Source organism: Malaclemys terrapin, chromosome 2 (genome assembly GCF_027887155.1).
Source record: "Malaclemys terrapin pileata isolate rMalTer1 chromosome 2, rMalTer1.hap1, whole genome shotgun sequence".
NCBI classification, from domain to species: Eukaryota; Metazoa; Chordata; order Testudines; family Emydidae; genus Malaclemys; species Malaclemys terrapin.
Window position 1 is genome coordinate 260,103,295 of NC_071506.1, and position 12,236 is coordinate 260,115,530.

The window sequence follows — 12,236 nt, forward strand, 5'->3', positions numbered from 1 at the left end:
AACTTAATTGACTTTAGTTCCAGGAAGCTTTTCGAGATACCCAGCCTAAATCTTCTGTTTCTCAATTTCCTCCTGTTACCCACCTAGTTATATTCCTATGCAGCAACCTAAAAAATTCTTCTTCGTCATCGTTTACACCATTCAAATAGTTGTGGATTTTTGTTGCCTCACATTCAGTCAGGCTTTGTAATTTTGAATGAGTCTGCAAAGCACTGTACCCAATTCTAGTCCATGATCATAGCACTACGCCCAATTCAACACTAAGGATTTTGGAAAAACTGAGCGAGAGAATTCTTTGGGATGCATCCCAAACTTAACTGATGCATTTTATGTAAATGCTTGATTACCTGTATTACTGAACTGTCTAGGAACCAGATAAAAACAGGGCCATATTGTGCTAGGCATTTTACATAGAGAAGTAAACTGTCTGCCTTGAAGAACTTAGTCTAGATATACCTGACAGAGAGAGGGTAGGAGAAAGGGATATAACCTACGAACAGAGTGGTGCGTCTTACATTCCCTCCACCCCTGCCCCAGCTTCCTGTTGCAGAAGTAGAGGTTGGCTACTAGCTGCTGACTACAAAGTTTTCTGGACCAGGAAGATGCATTTTTGATAGGCAGAGATTCTTCTTTCCATTTCTAGTTCTCCCCAAATTAAGGAGAGCCCCTCTGTAACTAGCTTCTTGGGGCCCAAAGTGTTTCCTGGCTGCTTTTTGGCTCAGAAAACGTGACTAACAAATATATTTAACTTTTTTTTTTTTTTTTTTTTTTTATTTCCTCAAACATCAGTCCTTTCCAGACTGCTGTTCTTTGGTTTTGTTTGGAGGGGTTTTTGTTTTTGTTTTGCTTTTTGTGTGTGTTATATCTGAACTCCCTCCAGTATGTCAAATTCTTTCTGGTAATGAGGTGACCAAATTTGCATGCATTCATTCCCAAATTGGTGTCAGCAGAGCCTTAGAGAATTGGAAGCAGGGCCGGCTCTAGGCACCAGCAAAACAAGCTGGTGCTTGGGGCGGCACATTTTTAGGGGCTGCATTCTGGCACGGGCCATGCCGCCCCTAAAAATGTGCCCCGGCCGCCCTAACTCACCTCCGCTGCTGCCGCTCGCGCGCCACTGCTCGTCCTCCCTCCCAGGCTCTCAAACCTGGGAGGGAGGGGGAGATCCTGAGCTGCCGCGGCGCACAAAACAGCTGATTCGCGCACCGCAGCCGCTCAGGATCTCCCCTCCCTCCCGGGTTTGAGAGCCTGGGAGGGAGGGGGAGCAGCGGCGCACGAATCAGCTGTTTCACGCGCCGCGGCCACTTGGGATCTCCCCCTCCCTCCCTCTTAGCCTTGAGAGCTTGGGGGGAGGAGGCAGGGCAGGGGATTTGGGGAAGGGACAGAGTTGAGGCGGGGCCGGGGGTGGGATAAGAAAAAAACGGGGAAGGGGGGGGCAGCCAAAATTGTTTTTGCTTGGGGCGGCAAAAATCCTAGAGCCGGCCCTGATTGGAAGTATTTCCTCACTGCACTGCAAGTGATTTGCAGCCCAAATTTGCACTGGCAGCTTTGCGGGTTTTTTTCCTACCAATGACAACATCTTGTCCAGAATCATAAACCTTGATTAAGTGTGTACATTTATAACACTGGAGAGAATGTTCCTGGCTGATCACGTGCATTACAACCAGGCCCAATAAAAGACAATCTATTATCTTGTAAATCATGTGACAGTGTTACAGAGCTCTTTTTACAGAAGGCATCTGTTTGAATACATAATCCTATTACAAAAACCTGACATTAAAAGTTAATAGAAAATGAAGATTTTGTAGAAGAGGATTAAATTTCTTAGATCAACAGAAATGTAACTGCAAGTTCTAGGATGTTATATAATTAAAATATAAATTTAAACCCTAACTTTCCAATCTCTTAATCTTTATTGGAAATTCTTCTTATTCCATTTCTGAAATTTATTTCCAAAGTGAACTTAAATTTTACAAAACATCAATTATTACGAAGGTTTGTATGTCCCCTGAGACCCTCATGAAATCAGTGTTAATTTTGCTAGTGGATAGAACAGATTAAATATTAAATGCCTTGTCTGAAGAAAATTGTTGCCTTCCTGAATACAAGTTATTTTGGAATTAATGCAAGGACAATACTTTTCTTTTGTATATAGTACGTAAGAATGGCCATACTGGGTCAGATCAATAGTCCATCTAGCCCAGTATCCTGTCTTCCAACAGTGGCCAATGCCAGATTCTTCAGAGGGAATGAACAGAATAGGGCAGTTGTTGAGTGATCCTTCCCCATCCTCCAGTCCCAGCATCTGGCATTCAGAGGCTTAGGGACATCCAGAGCATGGGGCTGCGTCCCTGACCAGCTTGGCTAATGGCTGCCGATGGACCTATCCTCCGTGAACTTATCTTTATTCTTTTTTGAACCCAGTTATGCTTTTGGCCTTCACAACATCCCATGGCAACGAGTCCCACAGGTTGACAGTGCGTTGTATGAAGAAGTACTTCCTTTTGTTAGTTTGAAACCTGCTGCCTGTTAATTTCATTGGGTGACCCCTGGTTCTTGTGTTATGTGATGAGGTAAATAACATCTCCTTATTAACTTTCTCCACACCATTCATGATTTAATACACCTCTATCATATCCCTCCTTAGCTGTCTTTTTCCAAGCTCAGCAGTCTCAATCTTTTTAGTCTCTTCTCATATGGAAGCCGTTCCATACTCCTGATCGTTTTTGTCACCCTTATTTGTACCTTTTCCTATTAAGTATACTTGGGATTATGTTTTCCAATGTGCATTACTTTGCATTTATCAACATTGAATTTCATCTGCCATCCCATTGCCCAGTCACCCAGTTTTGAGAGATACTTTTGTAACTCTTTGTAGTCTACTTTGGAGTTAAATATTTTGAGCAATTTTGTATTGTCTGCAAACTTCCACCATGTCACTGTTTACCCCTATTTCCAGATCATTTATAAATATATTGAACGGCACTGCTCTGGTACAGATTCCTTGAGGACCCTGCTATTTACCTCTCTCCATTCTGAAAACTGACCATTTATTCCTACCCTGAGTAGGAATGCTTTAGGTTTCTAAGCCAAAATGGATTTTACTTCGGCGGAAACTTGACAAAGTGGCCTCCAATGTTGATTTTGTAACTCCTCCCAAATATGAAAAACTTCATTTAAATACAAGATTGTTAAAATCCTTGTCATGTTGCACATCAATGAGAATTCTCACATGAGAACAAGGATGCAAAATATTAGTAGGATCCATTCCAACCCAGTTTTCATCTTATCTGACAGAAAGCTAGGACAGAAATATTCCCATCAAATGGACAGTATTGAAGTAATTAATTCCTCTAGCTAAATAATGGGTTGCTAAGGATTATGGACTGATTTGGCAAGCAAATGGCTGAGCGCTCCATCTCAGGTTCTCTTACTTTCCAAGCCAATCTTTTGCCATGGTAAAACTATTTCCTGTATTTGGTTTTGAAACTGTGCTGTAAATATTTTGAGTCCGTTTGGTTTCTATTTGATATAAAATGCGGAAAAGGTCTCATAACCTGAATCTCATTCTTACTAAGGACCTATAAGTGACTTGGGTTATACAGTGTTGTTTTATATAAATGTTCTGCTCAGGTGCACTAGGAGAGAGAAGAACCTCGTTTTGCTGTGTTCATGTTTGCAGATTTCTACAGAGCCAGTTATATAAGGGGCAAAAGCACCGGAAGTATAGAAAACAGAACATTTCAAAATAGTTTCAAACTGATGGGGAAGGGAAGACAAGTATTTGCCTGTCTTTTTTTTTTTTTTAGAATGGCAAATGTCTTGGCAAGCAACAAATAAGAGTTTTCTGGCAAAAATAATTCCTTTCAGAAATGTCAGGTGGGCAGAGATTTTACACATGCATCTTGTTTCCAGCAGACCCCAATTTGTATGTCAAGATTTTATTTTCATCAGTAAGGATAACTTGTGATGCACTGCAGACCACAGAAAGGTGACTTTCTCTACTGTCTTGAGATAATTTTGTTGAAAACTACTTATAGTTTTGATGTATGGAGGCAAGATACCTGAGTTGCTGATTTGGGACCCCATTAATAAAGAATTAAAGGAGGGTGATATAAAGAATGTCAGTCAACATGGTGTGAAGGTATAAGGGATATCGCTGAACTGAGGTCAGAGGCCAGCAGCTGACTGACTGGCTGGCTGATTAGTCCCACCCAATGCACCTGGGAAAAAGACCTGCAGCTTACCTGGCTGATCCTCATAAAAGGAAGAGCAGGAAATGGAGAGGGAGAGCTACAATACCTGCCAGAGGCTGGAGTTACTGCTCCCAGAAACAAAACGGACAGAAAACAGACAGTGCAAAGTCCTATTATCAAAAAGGCTCTGAGGTAAGAGCCATAACATATGGGTTGATGAACTTACAGGGGGTGAGGGACAGACTTAGGGAAGTTTTGATCTCGTTTTGTTGAGGCTTGAAATAAAATAAAAAGAAAACATGACTGACCCTACTGGAAACTGCCTTCCCTGGACTCGGTGAGACGGTTCCAGGCAGAGTTCCCCGGGGGAGGGTGCTGGCTCACCAAGAGCAAGCCAGGGTCCAGCCAGAAGAGGGAACTATAAGATGGGCCACAGACTCGTACATGTGGGTTAATGGAAAATAGACCCTGTCAAACTAATTGGGTATCTTTTTTTTTTTTATGAGATTACAAATTTGATTGAGAGAGGTACTAGTGTTGATGTAGTAGACTTAGACATCTGTAGAGCTTGTACCTCACATCGTTTTGATTAAAAAACAAAATGTACGTGGCTCACATTAAATTGATTAAAACTTGGCTAGATGACAGGTCTCAAAACATAATTGTAAAAGGGGAATCATCACAGAGTGGGAGTATGTCTAGTGGGGTCCCACTGGGATCAGTTCTTCACCCTACTCTATTTTATATTTTTATCAAGGACTTGTCAGAGACCATAAAATCACCACTGACAAAGTTTGCAGACGCCACAAAGAGTGGGGGAGTGGTAAATAATGAAGAGAGCCGGTTACTGATACAAAACTATCTGGATTGCTTCGTAAACTGGGTGCAAGCAAACAATAAGAGATTTAATATTGGCTAAATGTAAATGTATAAATATAGGGGGGAAAAGTGTAGGCCATACTTACAAGATGGAGGACTCTATCCTGGAAGACAGTGAAAAAGATTTGGGGCCACAATGGATAATCAGCTGAACATGAGTTCCCATTGTGATTCTGTAGTGAAAAGGGCTAATCAATCCTCGGTTGCTAAACAGGGGAATATCAAATAGGAGCAAAGAGGTTGTTTTACCTCTGTATTTGGCACTGGGCTGAAACACTGTGTCCAGTTCTAGTACCCACAATTGAAGAAGATTTATCAAGAAGTTGATAAATGAGTGAGGGTTCAGAGAAGGGCCATAAGAATGATTAAAGGATTAGAAAACACGTTTTATAATGACAGGCTGAAAGAAATCAATCTATTTAGTTTAAGAAAGAGAAGGTTAAGAGGTGACTTGATCATAATCTATAAGTACCTACATGGGGAACAAATACTTGATAATGGGCTCTTCAGTGGAGCAGATGGGTATAACACAATCCAAAGGCTAGAATTTGAAGCTAGACAAATTCAACCTGGAAATAAGGTGTCAGTTTTTAACAGTGAGGATAATTTAACCATTGGAACAATTTACCAAGGGTGGTTGTGGATTCTCCATCACTAGCAATTATTAAATCTAGATTGGATGTTTTTTTCCCCAAAAAGCTCTGCTCTAGGAATTGTTTTGGAGAAGTTCCATTGCCTGTGTTATACAGTAGATAAGACTATATGGTCACAATGGTCCCTCCCTTCTGGTCCTGGGACCTTATGACTCTATGACATCCTCTCCCGGGTGGCCCATTTCTCACGTAATTATTTCAAGTATTTGCTTTGCAGCGATTTGTCTTTCAGAGAGATAGGGAGTGTAGAAGTCAAAGGATGGATGCATCCTTGGATCACGAGACTTTAAGCCTGAACAATCTCTTTCCTTATTCTCAGGCATTTCAGAGGGGGAGAAGTCTCACCACGTTCTTCCAACAACTTAATTTTGTCAAGTAAAACAAAACAGGAGACAGAGCTCATGTACAATGTCCTTCTGCCATGGCATCACCTGTGATCTCCCCCTCCCGTTTCCTTTGCTCCTCAGTCATTTCCCTGCCCCTTTTCTCCAATCTCCTTATTCTCCCTCTTGACTACCTATCTTTGGCTCCCTTCTTTAGGTACTGGCTCCCCACAACTTTAATGGAAGAGATAAAGATGCCTTTACGTTTTGTCTGCCACTGCTGTCTCTGGCCCTGATTCAGAAAAACATTGATATTTTGGACAGCTCTTAATGCTCCTGAATCAGGGCCTCTGCATGTAAACCTGGTGCTTGGCATCAGAATGCAGAACCTTAGCTCTGCATGGCTTCCCCAACATTTATCATGTATTTGGAGAGTATGGAGGACTGGGTGCCCGATTATTGTGTGCCCTGCTCACCAGCTACAATCCTGACCCTGAATGTAGAAAAAAAGTGTTGTAAACCAGTTCTGGAGTTAAATTTTTTAAAATTTGTATAATCTTATAGTCCCTCCACAGGCATACTCTGTTGTGTTGTCACATGCATTCATTCTAAAGTTGGCTAAGGACAAAGTGAATGAAACCATCTGCCTCCAGAGCTGCTCTAATGAGTCTCAAGGAATTTTGAGACTAGAATAATCTTTGGACTTCTTTTTAAAGGATGTTAAATTTTCTTGTGTATACAAGGTCTCTTCTGAATTAAATTATTCTTTAATATCGTCTGTATTTTCTTCCACTGATTATATAAATTAACTAGCTAACAGGACCCTGTGTCTCCTGAAATGAAGGAATGATGCATTATCATTGTGTTTCATAAAAAGATCCCGTGATTCTTCAAATAAGCTGATACATTTCGGCTCTCAGAGCGATCGAGTAAATCCTCCAACAGAGCATTTGTCATGTAGAAAACGTCTTTCTTGTAATAGTAAATTATCTAAAATAAGAAAAAACTGTTTCCTGTGCTCCAAAATAAGGTTAGCATTTATTTAATAAATGTGTCTAAGGCTTCTTCTATACTTTTTCACCGAATAAAATATTTTACTTTATTAAAGAATTAGATTGAGGCTGAAAGTGTAGGCGTATTCCACAGGCTGGGAAAAGGCCTTTGTCTGAACCCAAACACATCTTATTCCTTGATAAAATGATCAGGAAGACCAAACCTAACTAAAAGCAGTGACAGCATCAGGAAGATGGATGTTGTATCAAGTCAAGGACCCTAAATCTTCCCCCACAAATTTTCACTGATGTAACTTCATTGAAGTCGATAGAGTTTAGATCCTGTAAAACCAGTGTAGGTGGGAGGAGAACTAGGCCCAAGATGTTTGGAGACAGCCACATTTTAAAAGACTAATTTTTTTCCTCTTCATTAGGTGCAATTCAAAACACTTGAGTTTTAATCATCACTCTCTCTTTGGTACTATTAAGATTATTTTGAGTATAAATATTACTTTTCAGTAAATCTTGTTGAAAATCCAGTAAAAATTTCATAGACATTTTTCAGTTTTTGTAGATTTTTTTTTTTTCAATAATCAAAATCTTCAGTCACAAAAATACCCTGAATTTTTTCCATTTAATTTTATGTCAAAAAGTTTGGTTTTTTAATCAAACTCAAAATTCAGGAATCGTTGACCGATTTTGAATTACTTAAAAGCTCACATACAAGCATTCCAAGCTGAAGATGGTTTGAATACTGTAAAAAAAGGGAAATGTTTCTCTCTTGGAGCCCAGCTCCACTATGAAATTGTACCATGATTTACTCTAGATCTTTCTTAAATAAAAAAATAGAGAGAGTCTGGGGACATGATGATGACCAGGACTGACTGGTCAGTGTAGACAAGGAGAAGGAGGTTCAGCATCATGATAGCTAGTCATGGGGTAGTTCCTCACTCCAGTAGTGTTCACCCATGACTAGCTGACATGATGCCAAGCACAATTTAGCTTAGTCTGCAGTGAGTGGGTAAGCATTGTCAATTCATTCAATTAGATTTTTAATGGTGTAACTAGGATTACATTTCCTAGTGCAGAAAAAGGTTGTGTGGGTCTCTGTTAACCTTTAAAAGTTAACACTGTAGACAGTGGAACTTCCCAATGTGTTTATCCTTTTCCAGAGGAATGGACTGTGTCAAAAGATTATTTTTTTAAGAGTCTTATCTGCATTGCTTCATAAAGTGACACATGGTAGTCCTGCCACATGGTAATCCTGCCTATATATAAAAAATAGCACTATGTGGTTGTATTATTTGTGTAGTGGTGGCCTCTTTGACCTTGCCAGAGGGCCTGACCTTTCTTCCCCTTTTCATCCTCAGGCCATCTCTCGCTTGTGTGAAGACAAGTATAAAGACTTCAGGAAATCTACAAAGAAACGGTCAGTTAGTGCTGACAATCTGACTGTGGTTAGATGGTCCCCTGCCATCATCTCCTAACAATGGAGTCTGGGATATTTCGACAGAAGGACTGTTTCATCCATCCAAATTTTTTGGAGTGTAATGGGGGAAAGACAAGACTTTGGGGTTTTTACTTTTAGATCCGTCAAGCTGCCTTTACAGTGCCTCCCCCTTGTGTAGCACATAAGAATAAAAAATTGAGTGGAAGGAGAAATCATTACAGTATACAGGAAAGGAGATTGAAAGCAACTCTCTTTGTCACTGTTCCTCACAGCGTTACCCTTTTTGTGAGGAAACAGCTAGTCAAATGCTTGGAAGAGGAAACAAAACAAAAAAAATGGAGGAGAGGCAGAAAGAGATTAGGGGACTGTGCCATTTTTTTAATATGCTGTACTCTTCAGCAGAAATGACGGCATGAAACCAAACCACACGATAAGTTTGGCTGTGCACTATAGGAATGGAGTTGAATTATTTCATCTTAAATTATTCTCCTTAGTATTTTTTTTTTTTTTTTTTTTTTTACTGCTTCTTTGGGTTATTTTTCCAGCTCTTCTGCACAGCAGCAAATACAAAGTCTGTATCTACAGTAGCACAAACCTCTGAATAAATAGTATTGGTGGGTTTTTTCATTGCACTTTTCTCCGTGGTTTGACTTATTTGCATTATTCTTCATAATCATTATGCATATGTTATGTTTTATATGCCTTTTATTGTACTTAAAAATATAACTTGACCATAGTGCTGAACCAAAAGTTTATACCAAGATCAGATGATCATTCGTAATTTCATGATTATTTTATTTATAGTATATGTAGGTGTGTGTGCCTTCCTAGAATCATTTATATTTCCTTAATATAAAGACAGGATTGTTGGGAGGATTCAATGATGAGACTTGGGCCAAATTGTTGAAATTTCCATCAGATCTTGTAGTCCTTTTTGCAAATTTTCATAGCATTAGAAGTTTAGAAGAATTCATTATATAAAAGAGAGGTTTTTTTTGTATAGGCCAACTAGTTCATTCCTTCACCTCCAGGTCCATTGTTGCAAGCAATAGCCTCAATTTTTATATGTTTACTTTAAATCAAAGTTTGTTTGTATAAAATAAAAAACTTTAAAAAAAAAATTGTTCCAGTGAAAAGGTCCATAGAAGAGCAGAATGTTAATCTTTACCAAGGTATTTGTCACAGGTAGATCGAATTTTAAAAAAAATAAAATAAAATAAACCCTTTCATTTTTCAGTGTAGGTGCTTTCAGAAATTTAAACAAAATTCAAACTGTGAAGACCATTTTCTGCTATGTTGATTATTGTACTCTTCTGTTGTTATTGGTTCCCTTCTCTTACCATGCCTATTCCCTCATGAGAGACACAAGAACCTTTTATATCAAATAATGTATCTGTGTAAAAACATTTGTTTGCTCTAATGCTTGTGGGTGTCTGATTTTATGAAGATTTTTTGCACATTTTAGAAAGATACAGTTGAAAAATCTGGGTTCCCTGAATTTTTTTGCAAGTTTCCTTGAAGTGAATAGCAGCAGACTTCCTGTATTTGACTTGCTTTATGCACTACTTCAGACAGTAAACGATAAAGAGTCCCTATTAGTTTTATTAAGCCCCAAGGGCTTATAGCAGACATACGGGCTCATGGATACATATTCCACCCCCAGTGCAATGCTGATCAGATGCCTTGAAAGTGGAGAGGCACTGAAAGGATTGAAGTACTAATACCAAACAGAGTTTTCTGTTAATATTCTAATGTGATATGTATAGTATGAAACATAAATGTTCTTAGTGTCTTTCAGGGCATTAAAAGTAATCTAATTCTCATCCTTTATCATTGTGCCAATGCATCAGAACTGTGAGTACCCAGGTCCCTTTCTTTTCCTTGAACATTGAATGTAAAGACCACTCTTTAAAATAAAAAAAAATTAGAGCATTTGAAACTCAATTCATAATAGAGCTAATGGGACATTTTCCTAGCATTTGGACTTTGAGATCCCTGCCAAGCATAAATTTAGGTTTTACAGATCTGTAAAACAATTTGTTTGATCAAGCCTTTGCAAAGCAATTTTCTGTTAACTTTATAGCAGGAATATTAGTTTTATCCATATTTTTCAGTGATAGAGAGATGAACGCTGAACTATGTAAAGATCTCAGTGCATCTACTATAATTTTTGTGGAGTTTATTAAACTACTTTAAAGATTGTATAGTCTATTTATTGTATGTATGTACATACAGTCTGATTTAAAAAAAAAGTGGATTCCGTAAAACCCGGCTCAGTCACGTTTAGACTATTGAATATTGTTTTAGCCTTGTGCACTGGACTCTACCTCTGTATAGGAGAATTTTCCATATCCTTAATTAGTACTGATTCTGTGATTAACTTGGTTGTTTCTTGCACTAAGAATTAAAAAAAAAAAAAAAAAAATCCGCTCTGTGTATTTTTTCTTTAGTTTCAGTTTTGCAGTCGGAATCACTTACACTTAGATGGACTTTTCTTTCCCAAATGGTTATGGAATGCTTTGCTTTCTGTTTTGGTTTGTTCTAAGTCTGCCACAGACCCAAACAATGATACAATACTTATCAATAAATCTAAGTGAGTATAATTTGTTTGAAAGGTATTCAATTCCATGTAATTAAAAATGGAATTATTATTTAGGATTACACTGTGTTAGTGTAGTTTTTGAAATATCATTGGATCCCAAATATCATCACGAGAGGGGGAAGTCTTCTTTCAGAGAACAAACAAAAAAGGCCAAACAGTGTTTTATCAATGCAAATGCTTTGTGGATTTATTTTCAACATCTACAATATCAATTTATCATTTAAAAATTTTGCTGGGATGTTTCTGGATTTATTATTTCGCTATTGTCTTAATCAGAAACAGAATGGAGTTGGAGATTTCATACAAGACCTCCTCAACTATCACTGTCTTAATGAATTATACACTGTTTGGGGCCCATGGGCCCTTGCGTTATAGCCTAAACAGAGGGAATCGGGAAAATGTTTATAAAAGACATCTTGTAATGGTTTTTCTGTGCACCCTTTTACAGCCAGAGACTGCATTGAGAACAGGCATCTCCATTCCTCCCTCTCTAAAAAGCAATTGGTGTTACAGTTGATGAATAACTTCAGCCATTGTATTTGTCCTTTTGTAACCACTCTTCCTTGAGGCTTTATTTTATTAAGTTTTTAAATGTTGGACTCAATATGTAAATAGATTTGTATGGAAAAGAACTGTTTAGCAGCAAAAAGACCTACAGATTTTTCAAATATATATATATACACACCTGCACCCCTTCTGTTAATAAAAATATGAAAATTCCTGGACTACTTGTCACTGGTTGGTATTTTCTGCCTCTCTCGGAGGCTGCATGTCCTGGATCTGGTACACTCAAATAACATTTCAAGGTCCAGTGACCTGAATAACCACATGTATGTTGTTAGTGCAGCCATTCTCCTTTTTGAACACTTCTTCCTTTATCCTCTGCTTTGTTTACTAATGCCAGATAGACCTTGGATGTGGCATATAGCCTAGAAGTTGCAAAAAGCTCATCAGAAGTTGAAGAGCTTCCTAGTGTAGTTTTTTTGTGTGTACGGCGGCAGATGACAAAGTGATATCTGGCAATCTTGGCTATCTACAGAAAATAGCATTACGTGGGAGGGGGTACAGAAATACAAAAGTAGACAGCCTGAGAAAACAAAGCCTTAACAGATGAAGCAACAGAAATTCTTTACAGTCACACATT

General features: G+C 38.6%; 1 protein-coding gene across 4 annotated transcripts in view; it reads left to right on the forward strand.

Moving 5' to 3' along the window:
- CCNY (cyclin Y) overlaps nucleotides 1-10,692 on the forward strand; it is a 214,190-nt gene extending 203,498 nt beyond the window's left edge. For 2 of the 4 annotated variants that reach the window (XM_054020973.1, XM_054020976.1), the window contains one exon: nucleotides 8,411-10,692. In XM_054020973.1, coding sequence (XP_053876948.1) covers nucleotides 8,411-8,527 — 117 coding nt within the window. In that variant the 3' untranslated portion in view covers nucleotides 8,528-10,692. Of the gene's footprint in view, nucleotides 1-3,806; nucleotides 3,887-3,912; nucleotides 3,989-8,410 lie in introns of those variants that run through there. The other 2 variants (XM_054020975.1, XM_054020974.1) reach the window with 2 other exon arrangements.
- The last annotated feature ends 1,544 nt before the right edge of the window (nucleotides 10,693-12,236 follow it).